General features: G+C 35.7%; 1 protein-coding gene and 1 long non-coding RNA gene across 5 annotated transcripts; both read right to left on the bottom strand.

The window, feature by feature from the left end:
- Window positions 1–349: 349 nt before the first annotated feature.
- Window positions 350–13,457, bottom strand: LOC120339875 (beta-hexosaminidase-like). 2 transcript variants are annotated; one of them, XM_039408103.2, is made up of 18 exons: window positions 13,304–13,457; window positions 12,561–12,730; window positions 12,010–12,166; window positions 11,108–11,348; window positions 10,378–10,535; window positions 10,026–10,146; window positions 9,523–9,637; window positions 8,173–8,259; window positions 6,776–6,885; window positions 6,266–6,466; window positions 5,663–5,812; window positions 5,053–5,193; window positions 4,648–4,749; window positions 4,154–4,280; window positions 3,178–3,352; window positions 2,308–2,477; window positions 1,524–1,660; window positions 350–1,167 (listed from the first exon to the last, which is right to left on the bottom strand). In XM_039408103.2, the coding sequence occupies exons 1-18, from the start codon at window positions 13,326–13,328 to the stop codon at window positions 903–905; spliced, it is 2,652 nt and encodes an 883-aa protein (XP_039264037.2). In that variant the 5' UTR covers window positions 13,329–13,457; the 3' UTR covers window positions 350–902. The 2 variants fall into 2 exon arrangements, with proteins under 2 accessions (XP_039264037.2, XP_039264038.2); XM_039408104.2 differs by having other exon boundaries at window positions 12,561–12,727; window positions 13,304–13,439.
- Window positions 13,458–13,754: 297 nt separating this feature from the next.
- Window positions 13,755–17,474, bottom strand: LOC120343039 (uncharacterized). Of its 3 annotated transcripts, XR_013477918.1 has the most exons (4): window positions 17,177–17,474; window positions 16,922–16,985; window positions 16,171–16,336; window positions 13,755–15,427 (listed from the first exon to the last, which is right to left on the bottom strand). It is a non-coding gene; the product is annotated as an uncharacterized LOC120343039 (long non-coding RNA). The 3 variants fall into 3 exon arrangements; XR_013477919.1 differs by lacking the exon at window positions 16,922–16,985 and having other exon boundaries at window positions 17,177–17,404; XR_013477917.1 differs by having other exon boundaries at window positions 16,922–17,403.
- Between the last annotated feature and the right edge of the window lie 5,450 nt (window positions 17,475–22,924).

Raw genomic sequence — 22,924 nt, 5'->3', positions numbered from 1 at the left:
GCTAATAATGATGAGGCAATTTACGGAAACAATAATCTATTTTTAGCTCCAGTGTTGCCGCGTACAAAACATCTATTGTTTGTAATTGAATGACGGGTATATATTTCATCATAAAATGCCTTGTCATGCAGGACATGACGTTGAAATATTGAAATTAAAGGTCGAACGTGATAATAGTTTTTGTTTGCAGTTTTTTTTAGTTCAGTTTTGTTTTTGAGAAAAGTATGCTGCAGTGAGATTCAGAAAATCTCCAAGAGACATCGGTTATTCTTAATTTTTCCACGTTCCGTCTGAACCATTCTAAACTTTCCCCGTCTACATTGTAAATTGAAAATCTACAAATTCACAATCATGATAAAATTGAGTTTATTTACAGTAAAATCAAAAGCATAAACTGCATATTAAATTATGCAATAATTATATTTATTCAGAAATTAGGCTTTAACCAACCTTTAACGCAAAATAATGTAGATTTTGTTTCATGGGTTGGTAGCACTAATTTCTAAAGTACAGTGAGTGGGGGCATGCATAATCAGTGTGAAAGGTACAGTCAAACAATGGAGTTTTGATCTTATGGATCGATTCAGAATAAAGTGCATACAATAGCCTTTAATTTGTTTTTTATCACTCTCAATCAAAATAAGTGAAAATGAGTTACAATGACCAACAGTGAATTAATTATAAGACAAACGGTATTCCTATAAAATATAATACGCTCAAAGAAGATGTACATGTTCGTTTTGTTGTACTGTTTCATACTGGGATGATACAAAGCATCTAAGAAGTGAATTTTTAATCGATCGTAATCTAATTCTCATGACGTGCAAAAAACGCGATAAAATTTTTATGATAAAATAATTACGGGATAAACACTGCTTTCTAATTACGCATGCCACAAATCGTCAGAAGACGATGAAACTCAAAACGAGAAGTACAAGAACAATAAAAATATTATTAGCTTGTAGTTTTGTTCCACTGCTTGGTAGTTTAACCGAGACAATTCTACCGCCCCTGGAGCCGTCCGCTGATCGAACTTGCAAGTAAGTCTCATTGGTATATTCGAATGGAACCGTATATTTTGACCATCGGTGTGGATTGTTGGATGTACTGTAGATAATATCAAGCCCAGGAAACTCAGAATTCATTTGAATGAGACTTCCTTCGATCCTAAAACGAAGAAATTTATCAATTGAGATTGGACTATTAATAGGATCTGTATAATGCTATATAGCAGTGGTTCCCAAACTTTTTAGAGTTGGGACCCACTATTTAAAACCACAACTTATGGCGACCCATTTAACTTTAATGAAACATTGATGAAGGAAACGAAAATAAGACCTGGCCTGAAAATAAGACCTAATTTGAATTTTAAAAAGGATTTTAATTAAACCCTACCCTTAAAATGAATTTAAAATGTGTGGGAGAGGAAATGTTCAATGACCTTCAAAGGTTCAATGAATGAGGTAAGGTGAAGATTACATTAGTAATTAGATAAGGAGAAAATAAGGAGACAAGCTGCTTACTTAGCCCCCGGTACAGGCACCCGATACAATATTCCATTTTGTTCAAGCCTACTGAATTCTTTGTATCCAACAGTGTTAGCAAACTCTTTCCAATCATCAGCGAAGCTGTTATCAGTCGAACTATCTTCCCAAGAAGCCTGCATGTAAGATGTTAATTTGCCTATATATATATATATATATATATGGATCTTGCGCAGTGATGGGACCCAAAAAGAACGGGTTTTCTTTTAGGCGCTCCAGAAGTGTGTGTACCAATATAGAGGTAAGTAATTTTGTTCGCCTACTTCACATCAAGTTGTGTAAAAGGACTGGGAACTATGGTCAGGGGGTATATTTATTTGGCTAACACAGACAGTCCCCGAACTCGTAATGGAAATAAAATAAGGAAAATTGGTATAAAATTATGGCCAAACCCTATCCTGGTACATACACTACTTACTTTCTTGTACATATAATATAGCCCTAAAAACAGGACGGGGTTCGAAAAAAACAGGACGTTCCAAAAACGCGTCCCATGAATTCCACCAGTGATCTTATGTTGGATTACTTTTTAGATTCACCGAAGTAATGGTAACAAACGGCAATGTAATATTCAGCTAAAAATTTTTGGTTTTCCCGCATTTTTACAACATAATGGCAAAGTGGAAACTGTGAATATAAATTAGAAAACTGTACCGCCGCTTAATAGAACATCTAATGAAAAAGATCATTTCTAGAATATAAAATAAGACAATGATTCAATTTACGATATTAATTTGTTAATCAACGAATTAAATTGTTCTACCTTATGCCAGGCTCGCTCTGCTAGTGCGATCAACCGAGGAAATACAGCTTCAAAAAATTCTTTCGAATTCCTCATCGTCTCTGTCCAGATCTGCCCCTGTATTCCAATGATATTTTCTGGGATTTCTAGCGGGGTACATTCACAGAAATCGCATTTACAGATATCGTCCTCTGCAGAATATAAAAAAAGATTTATTAAGTAAAAGATAGAAAGAAATTGTAACATCAGAAATACATGTGTTAATAATAATACCGGAGTGAATATGACAGCTTAAGAAACCACGAGAGCGATGTTCAAACATATGGACACGTAAGTCAAAACGAGGCAGGACGAGAATGTACGTCGTACGACGTAGTCTGATTACCCGGCACGAGTTCGCAAAATTAAAATGGAAGACTGTCGTCACGATGTCATAAAAACGTGATCCCATGAAAAAAAAATGCGAATGAAATATCAGATCTCATGGTGAAATTGGGAACAAATTAAAGTAATAACCTCCCGGCGAGAACAACAAGATTTCACCACTAAAAATTTCAAATCAATTGGTTCAGTAATTAAATATAAAAGCCTTTTTTCACAACAAGAAGAAGAAAAATAATAGTAGTAGATTACATGAATGGGAAATTACCGCCCACCGGCCTTCGGTTTCCGGCCCACTTGTGTGTGCTGAAGTTACAACTATAGTTTTTATGAATATAAATTTCTGTTGAAAATAACGTCCTATTGATTGTTATATTGTGCTTCTCTCATTATTACGGAGACTTTAATCCTCCACATCATAAATGGTTATTTCAAAACACATCTAACCCCTTTATACCCGATACTACGCCAGTGGCGATAACAGTTTTTGTGGTCATAAATGAGTCATACCTGTTAGAGGTTTCCCAGCCCTGGTCGTATCAACATTCGAATACAAATCATCTGGTTTAAAACCGAATGTCTTCTTTGTGCTAGCAAACCTTGTTGCCCAATAAAATCCTCTTTCTTCTGGATCTGGTTCTTCAGGATGATCAAAGTATAAGTGTGTGGCTTGTGACATCACTACCTAAAATTTTATAAGAAATGAATTAGGTTATTCTGCTTATTAAATTTTTATGCAAGTGTGCTCACAAACCATGGTCCTGAGTTATTGAAAAAGAAATGAATTAGAGTAATCTGCTCATTAGTTTTTAAGTAAGTTTGCTCAAAGCAAAGTCCCAAGTTCCCGACTAAAAGTTAAAATTACTGATATAATAGTGTCAAGCGATCACTGAGAAGGCGCTAAGATCTATTATGTAGCTTCAATACGAAGTGTAAACTACTTTGCTAGTAAGGACTGTCAGTGGGCCAAGGACATAGATATTCCACAAATCGAGAGCTCTCAAGGAAAACCGTCAGCAATTCACATTTTTTTCGTAACGCATCTTTTGAGATAGTACAGAAACAAAAGTTCATTTAATCTAATAAGTTTTTTCACGCGTTTTGACAGGGGTAAGGTGTAACAGCATTGCCTACTTAACTCAACAATAATAGAAAAAATATCATTTTTTCCCAATGCGAAAAGATTTGCTATTGCTTCCCGCACATTTGATAACGTACAAACTATTCCAATAAAGTCATTGAATGTTCATCGTTGACCGCAATATATTTTGTCTATTTCGTTGTCTTCCAAGATTCACGTCTTACGCACAAAAAACGCGTTATTTAGTTTTAATTAAGAATATAGGTTTGAATAAGACCACTACGCTATTTTATGTTCTGCTGTAATGAGTATGCTTTTTCTAGTACCTCATGAAATATTCAAAGTGATTCACATAAAGTAGAGACACTAACACAGTATACAAAACGAGAAACAGTCAAAACTTACTTTATATCCCGCATTGGCAAGTTTATAAGCTCTATCAGCCAGTCCCCATTCCCAAATATTTTGCCAGGCGTTAACCAAAACTTCTTTGGTGCCATTTTCCGTTCTATTGAAAGGCATTTCATTTTCGCTGCAAAAGGGAATCAATAAATACAGATTTTATTTTCGAATTTTTTTATATTATCTTGAAGTTAAACCCTGGGCATAGATCATAGATTTTACGTTCGACTTCAGGTCAATCCACTGTTTTTAGGGCATCTAAAATTGAGTAGCTAAATCCTAACTAAAAAGCTTCACGATTATCAAAATACAGCATAGTTTAAAGACATCGACAAAGTCCTGTTCGTAGAGATGGCACGATACATTCAATATTAAAAAAAAACAGTACAATAAACTCAGGCAACTATCATATAAATGTACATACTAAACAATGATATTAGCAATATTATTAAAATAATATAAGAAAAATTGCATTTATCCAATAATAATTTACTCACGTCATGGCCCCATCTTCCCACAATCCAAGAGTCAAATTTTCGTCGATATTTTTGACAATTTCACTGATTTTACGAACAAAATGTTCCTTCAGATCAAGTATTCTACAGGCAGTGAATACAAAAATGAAATTAGACGTGTGTGTGGTACCGCAGTACATAAAAGACAACAGAAATTTTAGAAAAGCCCTTTGTTAAAGATCATATTATTTATATAATGAAAATATAAGTAAGAGGCCTAAATTGACATATCTGTTTCAATTTGCGTTAACTTTATTAATTTTGAAAACGTCCTTTTCACCGCCATTTTTTGCCTATAGAAAAAGGATAGAAGAATAACAGCCTTTTGTATTTCTTCTTTTTGAAGAATATGTATCTGTAATCAATACTGTATAATTTCCTTCTTACCCGGAATTGATTAAATCTTGACAAGCGTTTGATTCAAGCCAAGCTCCTGAAGCTACCTCGTCACCACCAAGATGCATAACGCGGAGTGGCTGGATGTCGCGATGATAATCGATAAACGATTGCACAGTTTTTTCGACGAAACTGAAAAATGAATTTTAGAAAGTTTTAGTTTGATATATCACGTATATTCAGTATTATATATGATAAAAAGTTAAAAATTGATTTTGGAGATCCAAATCATCTCGAATCTTTTCGAAAATCGAATAGATTTTTTCAAAATATCAGTCAACACGGTCAAAACATTGATAATGTGATCTATATAAGAGCCCTTCCAATAAAATATAACCCGAATAGACTATTCCCAACCATGACAGTACAAAACGGGAAGGCTGCGACTAACCGAAAAGATTCTGTCCAAAACACAGTAAAATATCTATTTTATCTCGTTTTGGCGAATCCTTTCAAATATCCGTATTCAAAATCTCTTGGTTGGAGCGAGATTTTAGGCATGTAAAATCACTTAATCACTTAAGTAATTTTTAATTAGGAAACAAATACCTCAGCATCCCCAAGAATAAAGTGCTAAAATCAAATGTCAGAAATTCCTCACTTATATGTGGATTCCAGACATGGATTTATCGCATTGTCAGTGTACATTTGTACAGATATGTATTGAGAAGGATCATTCGGTTCCGATATTTGAATTTCTTCAGCTTCGGTAACAGAGACTTCGATTTCCTTGTCTCTTGCTGCCTGTAAACTAATAAAAATAATTATAAACGGCTTGAAATACATTCAGATATGTTTCCAAAACTTGGTGGCGACTCTTTAGTTGTTTAGATTTGTTGGGCCCGCACAGAATGGAATCTTAATTTATCCATCGATAAAATTTTTGCAAGGGCAAGAGGTCATGGCCATCGCTAAAGATTCTAGTCCGACCCTAACTAAACTTAATATATAAATATTTATATTATATGTATCAATAATATATAATTATGTCCAATAGCTATTCAAGAAAGAACGCAGAATTTGATGAGGTAAAACCGGTCTGATTATAATATTCTGCCATTCCGATTAACTATAGTACCTGCTAAAGATTATTGTTGCCTATTGACCGAGTAACGTTATTGTATTAATGTGTATTCTGGCGAAAGGTTTATTATGAAACCATCATGTTAACATATTGTACACAATTTTGTATTCCTTCACTCACTACGCTTGAGTCGCTTTAATTGCAGCTCTGGCGTGTCCTGGCATGTCAACTTCAGGAATAACTTCAATGTGATGACTATTTGCTAATCTCAATAAATCTTTGTATTGCTCAATCGTATAAAACCCAGAGCCTCGATCGGTTCCGTCTGGTCTTGAACCGAATTGTGGAATGATGCAGGATTGCTCTGTCGAGTCAAAACATCTGTAAAGATTTTAGGAGAACAATATTGAACCAATAGGATAAAAATTCACTACTCGTATTTAATTTTTACAGTTGAACATCAAAGATCTGGTGAATCTAATAGCAATCGTCACATTGATGTGTCGTTCGTTACGTACAATAGTTAATAAATTGTTTATAAAGTGGTTACCAGTCAACCAAATTGAAGACAATTTTAGCAACACCAAAAAGCACATAAACATCAGAATAGCAGGCATCTTGAATCACAGACGAATAAGAATTCTGGGTCGCAAGAGGGGACATAACTCATTATAGCAAAACAGTTCTTACTGTGTGGCTCCAACTGTGGTGAGGTACGAACACCATGACATCTCAACCCTCCAGCCTTCGTCATCAGTAAGATGGAAGTGAAGTTTGTTCAACTTATACATTCCCATCACCTTACAAAATTGAAACAATATTTAGAGACGAGTTTTAGAAGCGTGAATAATATAGAATTTTTGATCGTAGGACAGCTGATCGCTCTCAGCCAGTGGTTTTTCCCCTTTTTGGTAGAGCGGAATCCTAATGAAAGATTCCAGAAGCTCGAGAAAATACAAATACCTATTAATGACAAAAACGAGATAGCGATAGGAAACCGCCGACTTATCGATCTAGCAACGTGTATCCTTCGCTCTGACTCAATAGCGACACCGCGTGTCCCATCACTAATCAATTCGCTAATTATACGACGATAATTCATTCAAAATCAAGGCGATATGATGAATACACGTGTAAAATTTGGAGCAGGTTTAACCTCGCTTTCGTGAGATATCGCGTAACGTACGAAAGTGTCTAACAGACAAACAGGCAGACAAATACCCATCAACATACTTACCGATCGAGATCGATAAGTAATGAATAATCGTTAAAATTTAGCAAATTCAATAATAGTGGCAAACCTACAAGGTGTTCGATTTTATTTAAACAATATACATATATTAATATAGACTCTCGGATTTGAATGTAAACTTTGTAACGCCTTGCCTGTACTGGCAGAACCCCAGAGTGTCAGGGAACGAACCCAGGTTCCAAACTACTGCTTCAGTACGCCGTAAGGTGGGTTACTGAATTCTCTGCTCTGGCTGGTGGTGTGAGGGATTCACGTTTTCTCATTTCCACGCCACTGACGCAGAATTGGTTCGCTATCAGCATAGCCGACAATGATGTGGTTCAACATAAGTTTTGTCCGAATTAAATACGATCATATTTTCCTAACGGAGCTTTACCTGGGAATCCACTTCCGCATCTATGTTCGCAACAATGAGTTATTGGGGATTAGTTAACGATGACGTAACGATTAAGACTCAACCTGCAGCTCAGATATATTTTAAGAATGATAGAAATTTGGGCTTTTAAGTTTTATTCCCAGTATTTTGGCTGGAATTAAATAATTTTTACTTCGGAGGAGTTTTAGTTTAGCTGAAGTAATCGAAAATAATCTAAAAAAATATTAGTTGTGACGTAAGTAACGTATTAGAAAGTCGAAATCGCGAAAAAAAATTCATATTGAACGTCATCGCAGCATCTAAGCCCAAATTAAACCGTGTATTTTTTAATATCAAAATTAAATACAAATTAACATTACAGTACAAATGCTTAAGAATAAAGAAGCGTTTACTGCGTCCATCTACTATTACTATCATTACTACAAAATGATTTCTTTACAACAGTAAAAGAATTCCGACCTTGATCAGCTTGACCATATCATTGTAAGGGACAAAATGTCTGGCAACATCCACATGCATTCCACGGTGTTTGTAACGGGGAGAATCCTGAAAGCAAACTGGTACAATTGAGCAAACTGAAAGTACCCGGAATTGCTGGAGTATAAGTATACAAAGTAACGTTGTTTAGAATTAAAGGCTGTCTTTGTATGTATTTTCAAAGGCGCTCCAGAAGTGTGTGTACCAAACTAATGGAGGTAATTAATTTTGTTCGCCTACTTTACATCGAGTTGTGTAAAGGGACTGAAACCTATGGGCAGGAGGTATATTCACTTGGCTAACACAGACAGTCCCCGAATTTGTAATGAACTAAAATAGGAAAAATAGGAATACAATTGTGGCCTAACCCTAACCTGGTACACACACTACGAGAGTACTTTTTCAAATACTTGTTGTTTCTACTTTATATATTGGAAGATTCCATCTGATACCAAAATTTTCAGGTATATGTGTATCTGTGGTAATTGTAAAACTTGTCAAACTGTAATATGGCAATATGGCCAGAAAGTCGTTAAAAATGCATTACAGAATAAACAACTGGCGGAAGCGCCGAACACTGGGCAGATTTATTTCAGTCAATGCAACAAACGCTATTCAAAATGTTTATGGGCGAATAAATAAAATTTTCGTCTTTGCGTTCATTGTCTGCGTTAAATATGCGTTTGGAATCATATGAATTGCTCAGTTTATCGACCAGTGGGATATTGCCTATTTTTGAGAAGATAAAAATAAATTAAAATTATTGGACACGAAATTATTGAACAAAAGATCGTTTTGGTATTATGTTGTTGTTCGTATTAGAATTCTTTTTTTCTTTATTTTAAAAAATTGTCTTTCTCTTTAAATACTGGTTCAATTGCTTAGAATTTTCACTGGTTTGAGATTGTTGTTGTCGCTAGAAGGCAATTACTTTTATTTATTTTAAAAATGATTGTGTGCTCAATGGGATTCGTTATGTATGTGATGACGTCATCAAAATTAAATGCTGCGCCTCTTGTGGCGTTTCGAGTTGGTTGCGATGGGGTGGTCTGTCCAAATCGTGATGACTACCGTACCGGTATATTTTAATATTACATCCCCGTGCTACTTTGTTTTGGCTTTCGTGTCCATATATTTGAGCATTGCTCTCTTGTTACTTGAAATATTGGACGTCTACATACATAACAGCTCTATGTGTTAAAAATTATTACTGGGTACTCAGAGCATAGGAAAGTTAAAATAGTTGAAATAGTTTGTGAGTAACTTCATAGAATATATTTACAACGCGTAGGCTGAAACATAAACTCATGACTTCGCAAACAAAAGCCAAACCTCGATTCTCATTGAAGATATTTCTTTTTCGGAATTTGTTTCAACAACAGAAATCAATGTCTGGCATCCATAGTAAATTCCAGCAGGAGATTTTGCCGAAATTTCAATGGTTTTGCTGCAAATGAAACAATTAATTAATTTAGTTACAGGCTATACGTAAAAATCAAATTAGGATACAATAATGGAAAACTGTCAATAGCTATCCACAATTGTCGGATGCATGGAAGTGGATGGTAGAGGAATTAGTTATCAATGCAAAAATCAGTCGCCAATAAGCAGTCCTTCATAAGCTATGAGATTCGAACTTACTATTGCAGATTAGTGATTGATGCATTGACCATAATGTCATCAAATGTTCCGATTAATTAATTGATTCTAAATTTGCGGCAAAATGTCCAAATTAGGTATTTATAAGAAACGGCATATCGGTTCGTGCGCTGATTCTAAATTTAAAAATCCGTGTAGCGCATTTTCAATGAACAATAAAGAAAGCAACTTTTTACCTATCTCCGTCAATATTGAGAATATAAGATTCGTCATCTTCAATCGATGTCTTTATCACCAAAGTCACGTACATTTCGTTCGAGACAGGTAATGTATCTACAACTTCAAGATTCAATTTTTCTAAAAATTTAAAAATTAGTGTTATCCAAAAACAATGAGATCAAATAATTGATAATTGACAAGAAAGTACGTTAGGGGCAGATAAGTGCTTGGCGACGTAAAGGTCAGAAGTGTGAATGTCGAGATTCTTAGATCTCATAAAGAAGAGTTATGTTACAATAGTTTCCTATTGGACAGTGGAAAAATATTGAGAAGCAATACAAGTATAAAACACCAGAGTAAAAAACTCACCGCCCAGCATACTTGCTTCATTCAAAATACTGTTATTCAAATTGACAATCTGCCAACCAGAGAGAGGTTTTGGTATTTTAGCACCGCTGGTTGATGTTGTTGTTATCGGAGTTGGAATCACAGGCTTTTGTGGAGATCCTAGATCGGCAACGTTATTTCTAAAATAGAATTTGAAAATCAAAAGATAAATAAAAATCTTTTATGAAGTGCAATGGCATGAGTCACCTGTTTGTGCATATATATATATAATCAGAAATGACCTGGACCGTCTATGGAACTCCGCAGCCGCGAACGTTTGAAGAGCTGCATGTCTGAATCATTGTTTGGAGTGTAATTTCGAAAAACATTTCAAAAACTCTAGAACTAGATGCTCTCTTTCCAATATTTTTGGATTTTTTGAAAATTTAGTTATTTCCATTTCACTTTATGTAACATTAAATGACGTACAGTAAAAAAAAAGCACTGAATAAAGACAGCTACGATGGCCGATCTAAAGTGTGGATTCACCCGGATTTTTATTTAACCCCGAGTCGGAGTGGATTGTAAATGTCACCCGTCTCTGCAACACTAGCTTCACCAAGTTAAATACCCTAATCTGCATTGCAACGGCTTCGAATACGGTATAATACGTAATTATATATAAATAGAAGGCCTTGATAGTGTGATTTGTGGATACTCGACACATCTTTTGTATGCGTCGAGTCGCAAGAACAAAATTGCTATTTGTTACCTATCCCATCTTATGGAAGGAGTCCATGGATCAAATTGGTCTTCCTCGTATCTTTTCCATTGTTCCGGGGTCGTGAAATCACCCGTAAATGTTTCTAATTGTTCAGTCGCTGTTGATTCAATAGTTTTGTATTGTTCGCCATCGCTAGTAGCAACCCACCAATTTGGTAACATGTCAGTTCTTGCCACGCTCCAGTTTTGAATAACGAGGTTTATTACGGCAGAACTTTTTGCCGGGATACCTATAATATAACGTTGAGCTATAAATCGTATTCAGGTTTGCACACATCGCGCGCGGTATGGTATAATAAAATTCTTCTCTTTGATAAAGATAAAAGAAATAAAAGAGAGCTGACAAATGGTGAATTTGATATTGAATAATTGAACTATTTGTTCAATCATGCCAAACATTGAATTTCAACGAATCGACTAAACTACAAAGGAGTAATTCTGATCAGCGACGTTTAAATGAATCATTTTAAATCAGACAAAACTAATTTTGTTCCACTGAAATATCTCAAGAAAATCTACGTCTACAAGAGAACTCTTGAGGAAGTTAAGGATTCTCCATGGCTCACGTTTGGGTTTCATATAACAAAATATATATTGAATCTTAATCATGCTAAATCGTACTTTATGTGTGCCCAATGTAACGCAGAATCTAAAGCACATTTGAGGTGAATATGAAGTTACCAGCCAGTCCTGGGACTATACCAAACCGACACTATTTATTATGAGACTGCAGTCAAACATTAAAGTAAATTCGCACTCTACGAAAGCCATACGCGTTTTATAACAGGCAACCCAAATACTGTCAGTGCTCAGACATTGCTTTGTTTAACCATGGTTATAAAACCACCCCGATCTGTTTACAACCTTACGCATACATATCATATCACTCACCAGCAAAGTTCTGGGTAGGTACAAATTTAAACACGCAGCCATTGATGTGATAAACTCTAAAATTCGAATCTGGAATCTCATATCCGTCAGTTGTTTTCCAAAGCTCTTGATCTGGTTGAATCATGTAGATATTCATAAAGTATAATTCCCAGCCATTCTGCAATAAATATAATATATATGTAGATCAAAACCACTGAGAATGCGCATTGTTATAAAAAGCAATGCTTTGACAGGATTAACTTGATAGCTATATCATATATATACTGTAATTTCACTGGGGACTAGGCGAAAAGTTGTGGCTATTTGCAGAATCTATTCTAAAATTATTATCTTACAAATCTAATATTGTAGGAGCTAAATATGCCATAATTGCAACATTAATACTAGCGTAGGATAGTCTAAAATCGACCCACTCACTGAAGGTCGAACAGAAGTTTTTCAAAAACATTAAGAAATTTCAATATGAACGACAAATAGCTGCTAAGGAATACCAAGAAAATTTTGGTCTAATTTAATAGCACTCATTCATTAGTCTCTACATCGATGCTTACCGAGCTTATTTGTTGATTACCAAGGTTGGTTAATGAAATTCTGGCTGTAAAATTGCTGAACCCTCCCACCAGGTTCGATATAACTTCGTACTTGATTTCAAGGTTCGACGCCACATAGTCGATTACGGTTTGTGAAGAAACTCCGTTTGTAATCAACAGCAATAATGCTACTAAAAAATTTAAAAATATGTTTAAAATTCAAAGTAAATACCTCGAAATTATTTGGATTTCACAGCAATACTTTTTGATAAAATTGAAGGGGATGAATGAACTGTATTGCCTGCCTTATCTCCTTACAACTTCGATTTCTAACTTTTATGAAAGTTGTGTTTGAGCATGCAACGTAAAGGCACTAAAGTGACCTAAACAACATGTTGTTGAGAAATTGCTAAACTTCTATGAAAGTTGTGTTTGAGCATGCAACGTAAAGACACTAAAGTGACCTAAACAACATGTTGTTGAGAAATTGCTAAACTAAATCAAACAAACTTTGAGGACCAAATATTTCCCGCGAGTTTGGAAATATTGTTTCGAAAATGTAGAACTACAGTACTTTTTGTTGGCTAAGTCTTACTGATATATATATTATGAATTGGCGTGCCTTAGTTAGGTGACCGCCATCTAATTTAGATTTGAAATCATTGTTATATCAGACAACTAGGCAATAACATAAACGACCCAGCTAATTAGAAAACACAATTTTTATGCCATTGCAAGAAAATCAAACTGGAGAACTGACTTACCTACAGTACAAAACGCTCTTTTCATGTCCTGGTGTTAAAAACAAAACACTGCGAGTACAATTTAATTCCAATGTATGCTAAATATCAAATTTGCCTCAGGCAGTTATAATCGCAGTATTACAATAGCTTAAATATTAACAGGCGTTTACAACTTGCATAGATTGTAAATCTTGATTCGAAATCATACATGGCCGTGCTATAGGGCAAGTTAAATATGTCAAGAACCTTTGAATTTAATCGGTCTGGCCTATTTCGAGAGTCTTGTTTTTGCAAATTCATTTAGGACAATGAATCGTGAAAATGCATTTCGATAACGAACAATTGCGTAATATATACACTGTTAAAAATTTTTTTCCAAATTTACTAAAAAAAAATGGCAGCAAAAGTACTGGCCCATGTAAAAAAATTTACAGGCCCTATCAGTAGTATTATGAACAGTATTTTCAGTAAATTTACAGAGATTGATGGTAGCAAAAATTACTATAAAACTGTAAAAAATACTACTTTTTTGACGGCAGTAAACCTACCCACCAGTAGTAATATTTTTTACCTTAAAATAGTAAATAAAATTACTATCTCGATGGCAGCTACCTTACCCGACAGTAGTACCATACAATACTAGCATGATGGTAATTTCTCACTCGCGATGACCGAACCACTACGAGAGTAGCAAAGCTATTTACTAGCACGACACAACAGTAAACACACATATTACAGTTAAAATAAAAAAAACGAGATTCTGGAAACGAAAATCATTTTATTACAATTGATATTTTTATAAAACCATAAATACACACTGAATGCCTTTAAGGCTTGTAAAACAGTTTCGAAAGAAATTTCAGAAAATATATGGTCTACAGTCAAATTTAAACACCTATTAGGAGACGTTGAAGGCTATCCATGCAATAAAATGAGGGCACAAGTTCTTGTAGGACATAGGAATTCTGTATGTAATGGATCAAAATCGAGTTTCTATTGGCACTTGTTAGAAATCTGGTCTATACATTTCGAGGTCTATTTATTTATCTCAATAGATCCAAATAAAGTCAAACAAGAAAACGTTTTAGGACTGGGTTGTTTAGTTGACAAACTTATTTTAAAATCAAATTTCTGGATACCAGGCTATGAGACGCTGGCAAACGTGACATAATAACGAGACTATTGTAAGAATTTCACGATTTTTTGCACTTTACTCTAATTATAATGTTTCAAAATGAATATTTTGGGAAATATCATGCAACCTATTTTGTAGCTATGGCAAGAGTTTCAAAGATGACAAATTCTAAAGTTAATTATGCAAGATAATTTTCAAGATAAGATTTCAAGGGGCATGAAGTCGAAGAGCGGGAGTTTGAGGATTTTGGTAGGAGCATGAGTGGGAGTTCTAAATTTTGAAGCTTGCAGAGTCTATAGAGTTAATCATAGTCGGAGTTTATCCACACTTATGAATAGAGTTTGACTGGACATTTTTAAAGCTCATGAGCTAGGAGCAGAGTTTGCAGAAGTTGCAAATTCGAAAATGTTAAAATTGATAAAACTGGACAAAAAGTTACACTAAAGCAGCTAGCATAGCAGCAGTCAAATCTTATAAGATCAGGGAGTCAAGAGTTTTAATTCATATTTTGAAAGAGTCTTGAGCAGGAGACGGAGTCATATATTTGCAAATGTGGGAGTTGATAGTCATGAGTGGAAGCCAGAAATTTTGTGGTTGAAGAAGATTACGGAGCAGAGTTTGTTTAAAATTATCCAGACTTCACACCCAACACACAGCTAAATCATTTTTTATCAAATTAATCGATCAGCCAAAAGCAGGGCTGCGAACTCGAACTTCGAAAAACTCTATCAAATACATGAACTCAAACCCCTGACCATGGTAATGAACTCGAACTTGAGAAACTCAATCAAAGGCATGTGAAAATTTGATCGAGTTTTCACCCCTGGTCAAAAGTGATGTAAGCTGCAGTAACACCACCAAAGTTTACTTAAACATCAATTTCTAACAACGGCACATATAACGCCTGTGATAGATTCACTCTTCTTGCAAGGCCGATTACTTTTGCATGAACGTCTTTGCCTTTACTTTTTTTCGACTTAGTGCCTCTGGGGTTTATGTCACCGAAGAACCTGAAAAAAGACCGAACTTAAATGGCGAATAGGTTTCACATATGAAATTTGGAAAACGTCCTGTCATCTCACCACCAAAATAGTAAAAACACAAACACTGGACAAAAATAGTAAAAATGTCAGGTATTTATAATGTATCGTGCCTTGCCAAGGGATAAACAAAAAACTGCCAGTGGGCCAGGAATGCAATTGCTAAACCAGGAAGCACCAGATCCTCCTAGCCTCCAGTTGTCGCAAATCGCAATAGGCTCATCCGCTCGTTGACATTCGATTGCAAATGCAGCAATTGAAAAATATTGTATTAATTTCTGTCATTAGTAATGATTTTTTGCAAATATATCAAAAATTTCCTGCTACAAAATGGAGAGCACAGTGACATCGTTTGAAATTGAAGTTCACTAAAATAGGATTGTTGTGAGTTCATTTTTCACATATGGATGTAAAACATATTAGATTAGGAGGAAACATGTGTGGTACCGCCAGTCAGTCTATTATTAACCACCTAAAACTGTTTAACTAATTAAATTATTCTCAGCCCTACTTATGGCCCAGTCCCCAGGATATGGACACCATGAGTTTGTGCAAGTCCAGTCACATATTTCCTTTTCACAACCCATTTTTTGTATTGTATGTCATCAAATAACACTACATGACAGAAGAAACAGGTAATTCGTCAACAACGTGTACATTGTGCCAACAGCAAGAATTATATCAGCACTGTAGACTAGCACATTTTTTCTTACCTCTGAATAAAATCAAACGTCAGCAAGGCCTTCTTTGGATATTCTATGTTGAAAACATAGAACGAAGCAAACTGAAAAGCTACCGCTTCAAAAAACGATCTACAGGAACATACCACTTCTCGTTCAGCGATGACGTAAAAAGTCTCAGCAGTCGCTACCGTGTTACCTGAAACACAAGATTGTAAACTTTAGCTTCGAATCTATAGGCTTATGAATAAAGTGAAAGTCACTCGACAGGTTGATTAATCTTATTATCTCAACTTCTAAAGCCAACTAATAACAAATACACTTACTAGAGGTGGACGATAAGTGATTTTTTTGATAATATGCAATTACACAATTATTAATTGTATAATAGTACGATCATCTCCAAATTGGCTTTGGCTATATATCTAACATAGCAGACATGGATTTGTTCTTATTTTCACTCACCGTTGATAGCAAGCGCAACACTGATAAAACGAAGGGAGAACTTATTACATTGATGAGGCTTAGGATGCGCATTACGTTCTTTCAGAAATATTATATTTCATATTTCAAGCAATGCATACTGTGACGCAACAGTTAAAGCAGGTTGCATGACAGAAGCTGGTGATATTATTTTATAATAATCACAACTGAGAAGTATATGGCGACACAAAATGGTCTTTGAAAAAGTTGCGCAGAATTAATCACAGGAAAACAGCTATCATATCATTTTTCGAAATTGTTCCCGATATTCACAATTACATCGCTCACCTCTAACACTTACCTATGCAAGCAATAAATGGAGATTTTGGAATATCTTTTAATATCTGGGAAAAAGTGGTTTCTTTCTGAAAATAGGCAAAGTAGTGAATGTATATGCAAAAAAATTCCGTTAACCACTATCATGCAGTTAGTTTCCAATTAATTTGCAGTCGGCTCACAAAACTTTATACGAACAGTGTTGTGCAGAAGTTACATTACTCTTGATGCAAAAACTTTCAAAAAAAAGTACTTTACACAAAAAAAGCATAGAACATACCTGGAAACACTTAAATATTTGGTTTAGGTTCTCTCCGAAATAATAGGCAATCAACGTGACCACCCCAGTCGATTTTGGTAATTCAGTTTTCAGACTCTTTGATTCCGATTTTGAAGAACTTATAAATTCAGAAATTTTCTTATTGGTTGAATATTTCAATGTTCTAAATAATAATGCCTGCTAAAACGCTTAAAAACAGTGAAAAATCGTCAAAAAACACCCAGAACCCTGCTAAAACGCTTAAAAACAGTGAACAACCGTCAAAAAACACCAAGAACCCTGCTAAAACGCTTAAAAACAGTGAAAAACCGTCAGAAAAACACCAAGAACCCTGCTAAAACGCCTAAAAACAATGAAAAACCGTCAAAAAACACCAAGAATCCTGCTAAAACGCTTAAAAACAGTGAACAACCGTAAAAAAACACCAAGAACCCTGCTATAACCCTTAAAAACAGTGAAAAACCGTCAAAAAACACCAAGAACCCTGCTAAAACGCTTAAAAACAGTCAAATAATACAGTGTAAATTGTGAAATCGCCAAATACGTTCCGAACAAGATGGCCGCCTTGTAGACTTTGTAGGTATAGTTGAATTCATCTGTCTGTTACCGGTACCGTACCTATTGTTGCCACTGACTTGTAACGTTTGAACGTATCATATCACCATAGGCTACCGGTAAGTTAGGGTCCGAAACAAATACTGAAATAGCCAATTCAGATTTTTACTCTTGGTCGTCGATATATACCGGTACCGGTAAGACGGCGAAACTAACGCAGTGTGTAAGCATGTCGCTGTATACAGGTACGGTACCGGTACCATTAGATGCTGATGTACACGGTATTTAAAGAATATATTGGTCTACCAACTACAAGTCTGCTACTGTAACACAAACATGCTCAATTAACGCATGAAAAGCTACAAAAACCAACCGCCTAAAATAAACATCCACTAACGACAAAGAGCCTCGCTTACCGAACCAGAAAAAGCGCGGGCTACAGGCACGTGACATTTGAGTGATGTCATAATTGGCACATTACCGGTACTAAATGACCTATGACGGTAAAGAGAAGGATTAAAATATAGGACACTTTGATCTCTGCAAAAAGTACCAGTACCGGTACCTCAATATTCAGACCACTACCCGTGGTAAATTCGCAGCTACCGTACAGACCGTTGCTAACACAATCATCAAACTCAGACTCACGCTATTGCATACTTAACATACGTACCGCATTCAGTTTTCATACGCACGCAACCGATGCTGAGCTCCCAAACAGCTTAGCGTCCCAGCCTAGATGGGCAAGGAAACTCGAAATCAAAAATGCTGCGCACGCAACCTGCCTCGTGGAGTTTTTGCGGATGAATTTTTGGACGAATAGGTCCGCTTACTTCCGGAAAAATAATATATAAAAACAATATCTTATCTTGTCTAATGCAATAGCAAAACAATCAGAATTTTTGGGTGATGAACCAAAATAATTTTAGAATAAAATTAATTCAAATTAATACCCAGAGCAAAATTTAGATGAAATTCTAAAGGAGTATTTAAATTTGCTTCGTGACTATATCGCATGCGTAGGTAGATAAATTCGTTTATTGGAAAGAATAGTTACTCGTAAATTAGAGGATCTTAGATTTTTTTACTTTTCCAAGTATACTAATCTTTTTACTATTTTTCTGTTATATTAATTACTAACTGATCAGTGAAATTACTATTCATTAGTAAACTATTAACAAACAAGCACCCTGATTGGCTCAGCTAAGCAAGTCACGTGATTTCAATAAAATACTCTTGTAGAAAGTAAAATTCAACGAAAAATTAGTAAAAATTTACTAGAAAAATTAGTATATTTACTAATTTTTTTAACAGTGTATGTGAACATTAGCTACCTCATTATATAACGAATCTGAATTTTTAAGGAGTTTGAACAAATCTAAGCTGGTTCCAAAATGACCGTACGTTTTCATCAACACTATTACTCGGGGACTCGAGTTGGAATAAAATAGCAAATATTTGGTTAATATTTTATATCGTCGAAAACAACACCCTAGTTTGCTTTCATTGCGTTTGTTTGCTTGCATAAATTTACTATGCTATGCGGTGTTGTATCCGATATTATAACAATATTTGCCTGCGCATCGCACGTTTTTCATTTAGGGATCACAATATACTCATTTTCCGGAAAAAAAAGTTTCTGCAGTGTTCAAGTTTAGTGGATTCAATTTCATTTAGTTGATTCAATCTAACCACCGATATCAAAAGAATAGATACATTCCAAAACATTGGAAAATAGTAATATATATAATCCTTTGCGTTCTTTTCTGATACAAATTGAAAAAAATCGGGGTTGCGACACGATTCATTAAGTTTTAATGAGGGAACAAGTGAGTTAAAGAAATAAATTGAAAGAACAAAAAAGACAAGCTGCTTAAACTTCTACTGATTCGCTGGGGTTCAAGTTTGAATTCAAATAAAATATATATAGAGAGAGATTTTTAATTTCGTCAACCAAAAAAGACAGTCATCAATAAAATAGCAACAGCAATAAAATTGTTTTGGTATGTACAGGAGGGAACGATACGACCATACGGTCATCGAGGTCAGCTCCCACAAATATATGTCTACTCTTCTCCACTTTCAAATAACATTGACTGCATTTAGCATGAAAGACCGCATAAATGCGCAATACATGAAGATAGCGTAGCCATCTCTAAACCAATCCTTGAACTTCGCCCTCCAGCAATCTTGTATATATAACTGTTTATACATGTGGCCACATATACATATAATATATTATACTGGTTTGTTCAATATAGATTAGACGGGGTGACATTAGAAATGTTGAACATTTTCGTGTTATAGGCCATCATAGCATTTTGCGTAAACCCGTCTCGTGCGTGAATTCTTCAAACTCGTTTGTTTATAAACCTCTGATTGACAAGGTAATATGCAGCAGAAAAAGGGCAGATCGATTTACTTCTGATCTCAGCCTGGAATGCGCTGATGGCCTGGTCTACTTCATTTTCGCCTCCGCAAGCAGTGGGAATCACTTGGGATACTATTGTACCTATGGAAATTTGCACCTACGGATATTTGAACCCATACTAACCCTGACCTATGGATTTTAGCACCCTCATATACATTGAACCCGCGAAAATACGGGTGCAAATGTATGGGTTCAAATGTGCTGTCACCACAAAGAGACATGCGAAACATTCAATTTCTTTGATTTTGTTAACTTTTAAAATTCAGAACTATTATATAACTAACAAAAACTATGCTCAAATATATGGACACGAAATTCATAACGGAATGTTTTACCATCAATTCCCCGTAAATCACAAGGTATCCTGAACAAACCTGAACCGCCACGGTAACTTACCAGTACTTGAATCACGGTACCGGTTACGGTACGCCGACTGTCCCAACTTTTCCAGGTCCTGTGAAGATGATCTATGCTGCATGATTCAGTTTTCAAAACCGTGTTCCCATAGATTAGAAATAATACAGTGAAATTTTGGATGAAATATCAGATCTCATAGGATTCATAGAAAATTTAGGAATAAATAAAAGTTAACACAATGATAATTATGTTGACGCACAAAACGTAATCCTATATAAAAATTCCCAAGCCTGCAAATAGGCCTAAGGTTGATTCGACGGATGTTTCTGAATTTCACGAATATGTCATGTAGCTAATACATGTATTCACACACGACATGTTATTAGAATGAACCTGCTAAACGGCCTTTAGGCGTTTGTTCTGGCATCTTGAAATGAATGATTTGCTGGTCAGAAGAGAAAATGTTTGATAAATGTCAAATACTTCATCAGAAATAATTTAAATATCAAAAGAGTAATTTCAATTTTTGTCTGTCTTCAGCCCATAATCATACAAAATATTAAAATTCGGGATTTTTCAAATACTCTAATTGAAAACGAACAACTATTTTCAGCTTTTCTATGAGACACGAATACCACATGACATTACCGAATTTACACTCAATTCTACATTAGCTACAAAAGTATTTTGCAACAAGGCTAACCAGAGGTGGGATTCTATTTTTTAAACACGAGTTCTCCTTCGTATCGAACTCACTAAAAAGTTTTCTTATTTCGGGAAATGTACCTACGTCACTGCGTAATCTACATCAACACGATGCGCTTTAAATAAATATATATAATACATAACTTTCTGAACGTCAAATATAAATAACGCTAGTCTACAGAGAACGCCTAACGTCTGAAACAGGTTCGCTGATATCAGGACATTCCAAGAACAGGAAACCCTGAAAGTTGCATATTCTCTACCACCCACCAAATTCGACAAATGAAAAGCTGGGGAACACACTTGGAGGAACATAATGTTGTAAATTATAGAATTTGTGTGCGTAAAACGTGGAGTGATATTGGGGGAATTATCCGGGGTCCAATGCGCGGCGCGAAAGTGTTGTTTTTGATCCCCTATTTTCGTTCATTTAAATAGAAAAATTGTGCAAAATAGTACTGTGTATTACATGAGAACATGACCCTTGCAAAATATCTGCAGCTACAGGACCGTTAAGGTAGCTTCAGTTTGATGGATATTTTACCTGTTTCGGTAAAGATAGACTCGTCTATTGTCGCATCGCGCATTGTTGAGAAACGTGTATTTGTCTATGGGCCGAAACGTCTGTGATCTGTGTATTACCGTACCGGTACGCGAGACAGAACTGCGGCGTTCTGTTGTATCAGACAGTCAGATATCGAGTCTACGTCGTCACAATCAATCTGCTCACTGGAAGTTATTGCAGTACCGTATTGTGGTACGAATTTGCGCGCTATTACTGCATTAATGCTATAAATTTAAATTAATAATGTTGATATTCCATTGATTAGCATAATTCGGTACCGGTAATTATAGAATACGGTAGCGTATTTGGGTATGGTATAGTACGGTGTATACGTTATAGTACGGTAGTATAGTATGGTATAATACGGCGCGGCGGTGAGGCTCAACGGGCTAAGCGTTAGGAATACGCTCGCCACCGCACCTCTAATTACTCTGCGTGGGTTCGCAGGTTCGAATCCCATGCAGGGATGGTTATGTGCGAGAGGATTGCTGGACTCCTCGCCGTCGTTGGGTGGTTCACGTAACCGCTGGTCGGTTACGGCTTCCTCCACCACCAGGTCCATGCTTCCGAAAAACAAACAATATAACTAATCCCATACCCGACTTGGAATGGTAACCGGACGAGAGGCCGTGGTTCGCCAAATGGATAAGCCGTCTTATCGGCTTTCCTTTCCCCCCAGGATAAATATATAAATCCTATCCTAATCCTATCCTAGTTTAGTACCACATCCCCTTCTAGTTGGCCTGGCTCAACAATTTTTGCATATGTCAATCCTAACCACCACCTGACTACGTCATCGAAAAATTACGTCATTCCGACGTCACAGTGGCGTAATAAGGCCCACCGAAGTATGCGGATGGTCGTCTAAAATGCGCAGACGATAACCCGAAATCGAGCAAGCTATTTCTCTCGTCGCAACGATCACGATAGGAGAGAGATCGCCGGCTTTAACAAGTTCTTATCGGCGGCGCAGATGCCATTTCGGGCGATCGTAATTATACTTTGGCAACCCCTTTGACGTGATGGTGACGTCGAAGTGACCTTATTTTTTGGATGGCATAGTCAGGTAAGGGTTAGGAATAACATATGCAAAAATTGTTTTACTACCCCAACTGGAAGTTCTTGTGGTACTAAA

This window comes from Styela clava, chromosome 9 (assembly GCF_964204865.1).
Source record: "Styela clava chromosome 9, kaStyClav1.hap1.2, whole genome shotgun sequence".
Taxonomy (NCBI): Eukaryota; Metazoa; Chordata; class Ascidiacea; order Stolidobranchia; family Styelidae; genus Styela; species Styela clava.
The sequence above is the reverse complement of the archived record's forward strand: the minus strand, read 5'-3'. Positions and strand labels throughout refer to the sequence as shown.

What these genes read in the sequence shown, in the direction of transcription:
- LOC120339875 (XM_039408103.2), bottom strand. Translation starts at nt 13,328, where the DNA reads ATGAAAAGAGCGTTTTGTACTGTAG. An exon ending in ACCTACCCAGAACTTTGCTG is followed by an intron (nt 11,349 to 12,009) that starts GTGAGTGATATG and finishes GTTATATTATAG; the next exon opens with GTATCCCGGCAAAAAGTTCT. An exon ending in GTGCCTGTACCGGGGGCTAA is followed by an intron (nt 1,168 to 1,523) that starts GTAAGCAGCTTG and finishes TCTTCGTTTTAG; the next exon opens with GATCGAAGGAAGTCTCATTC.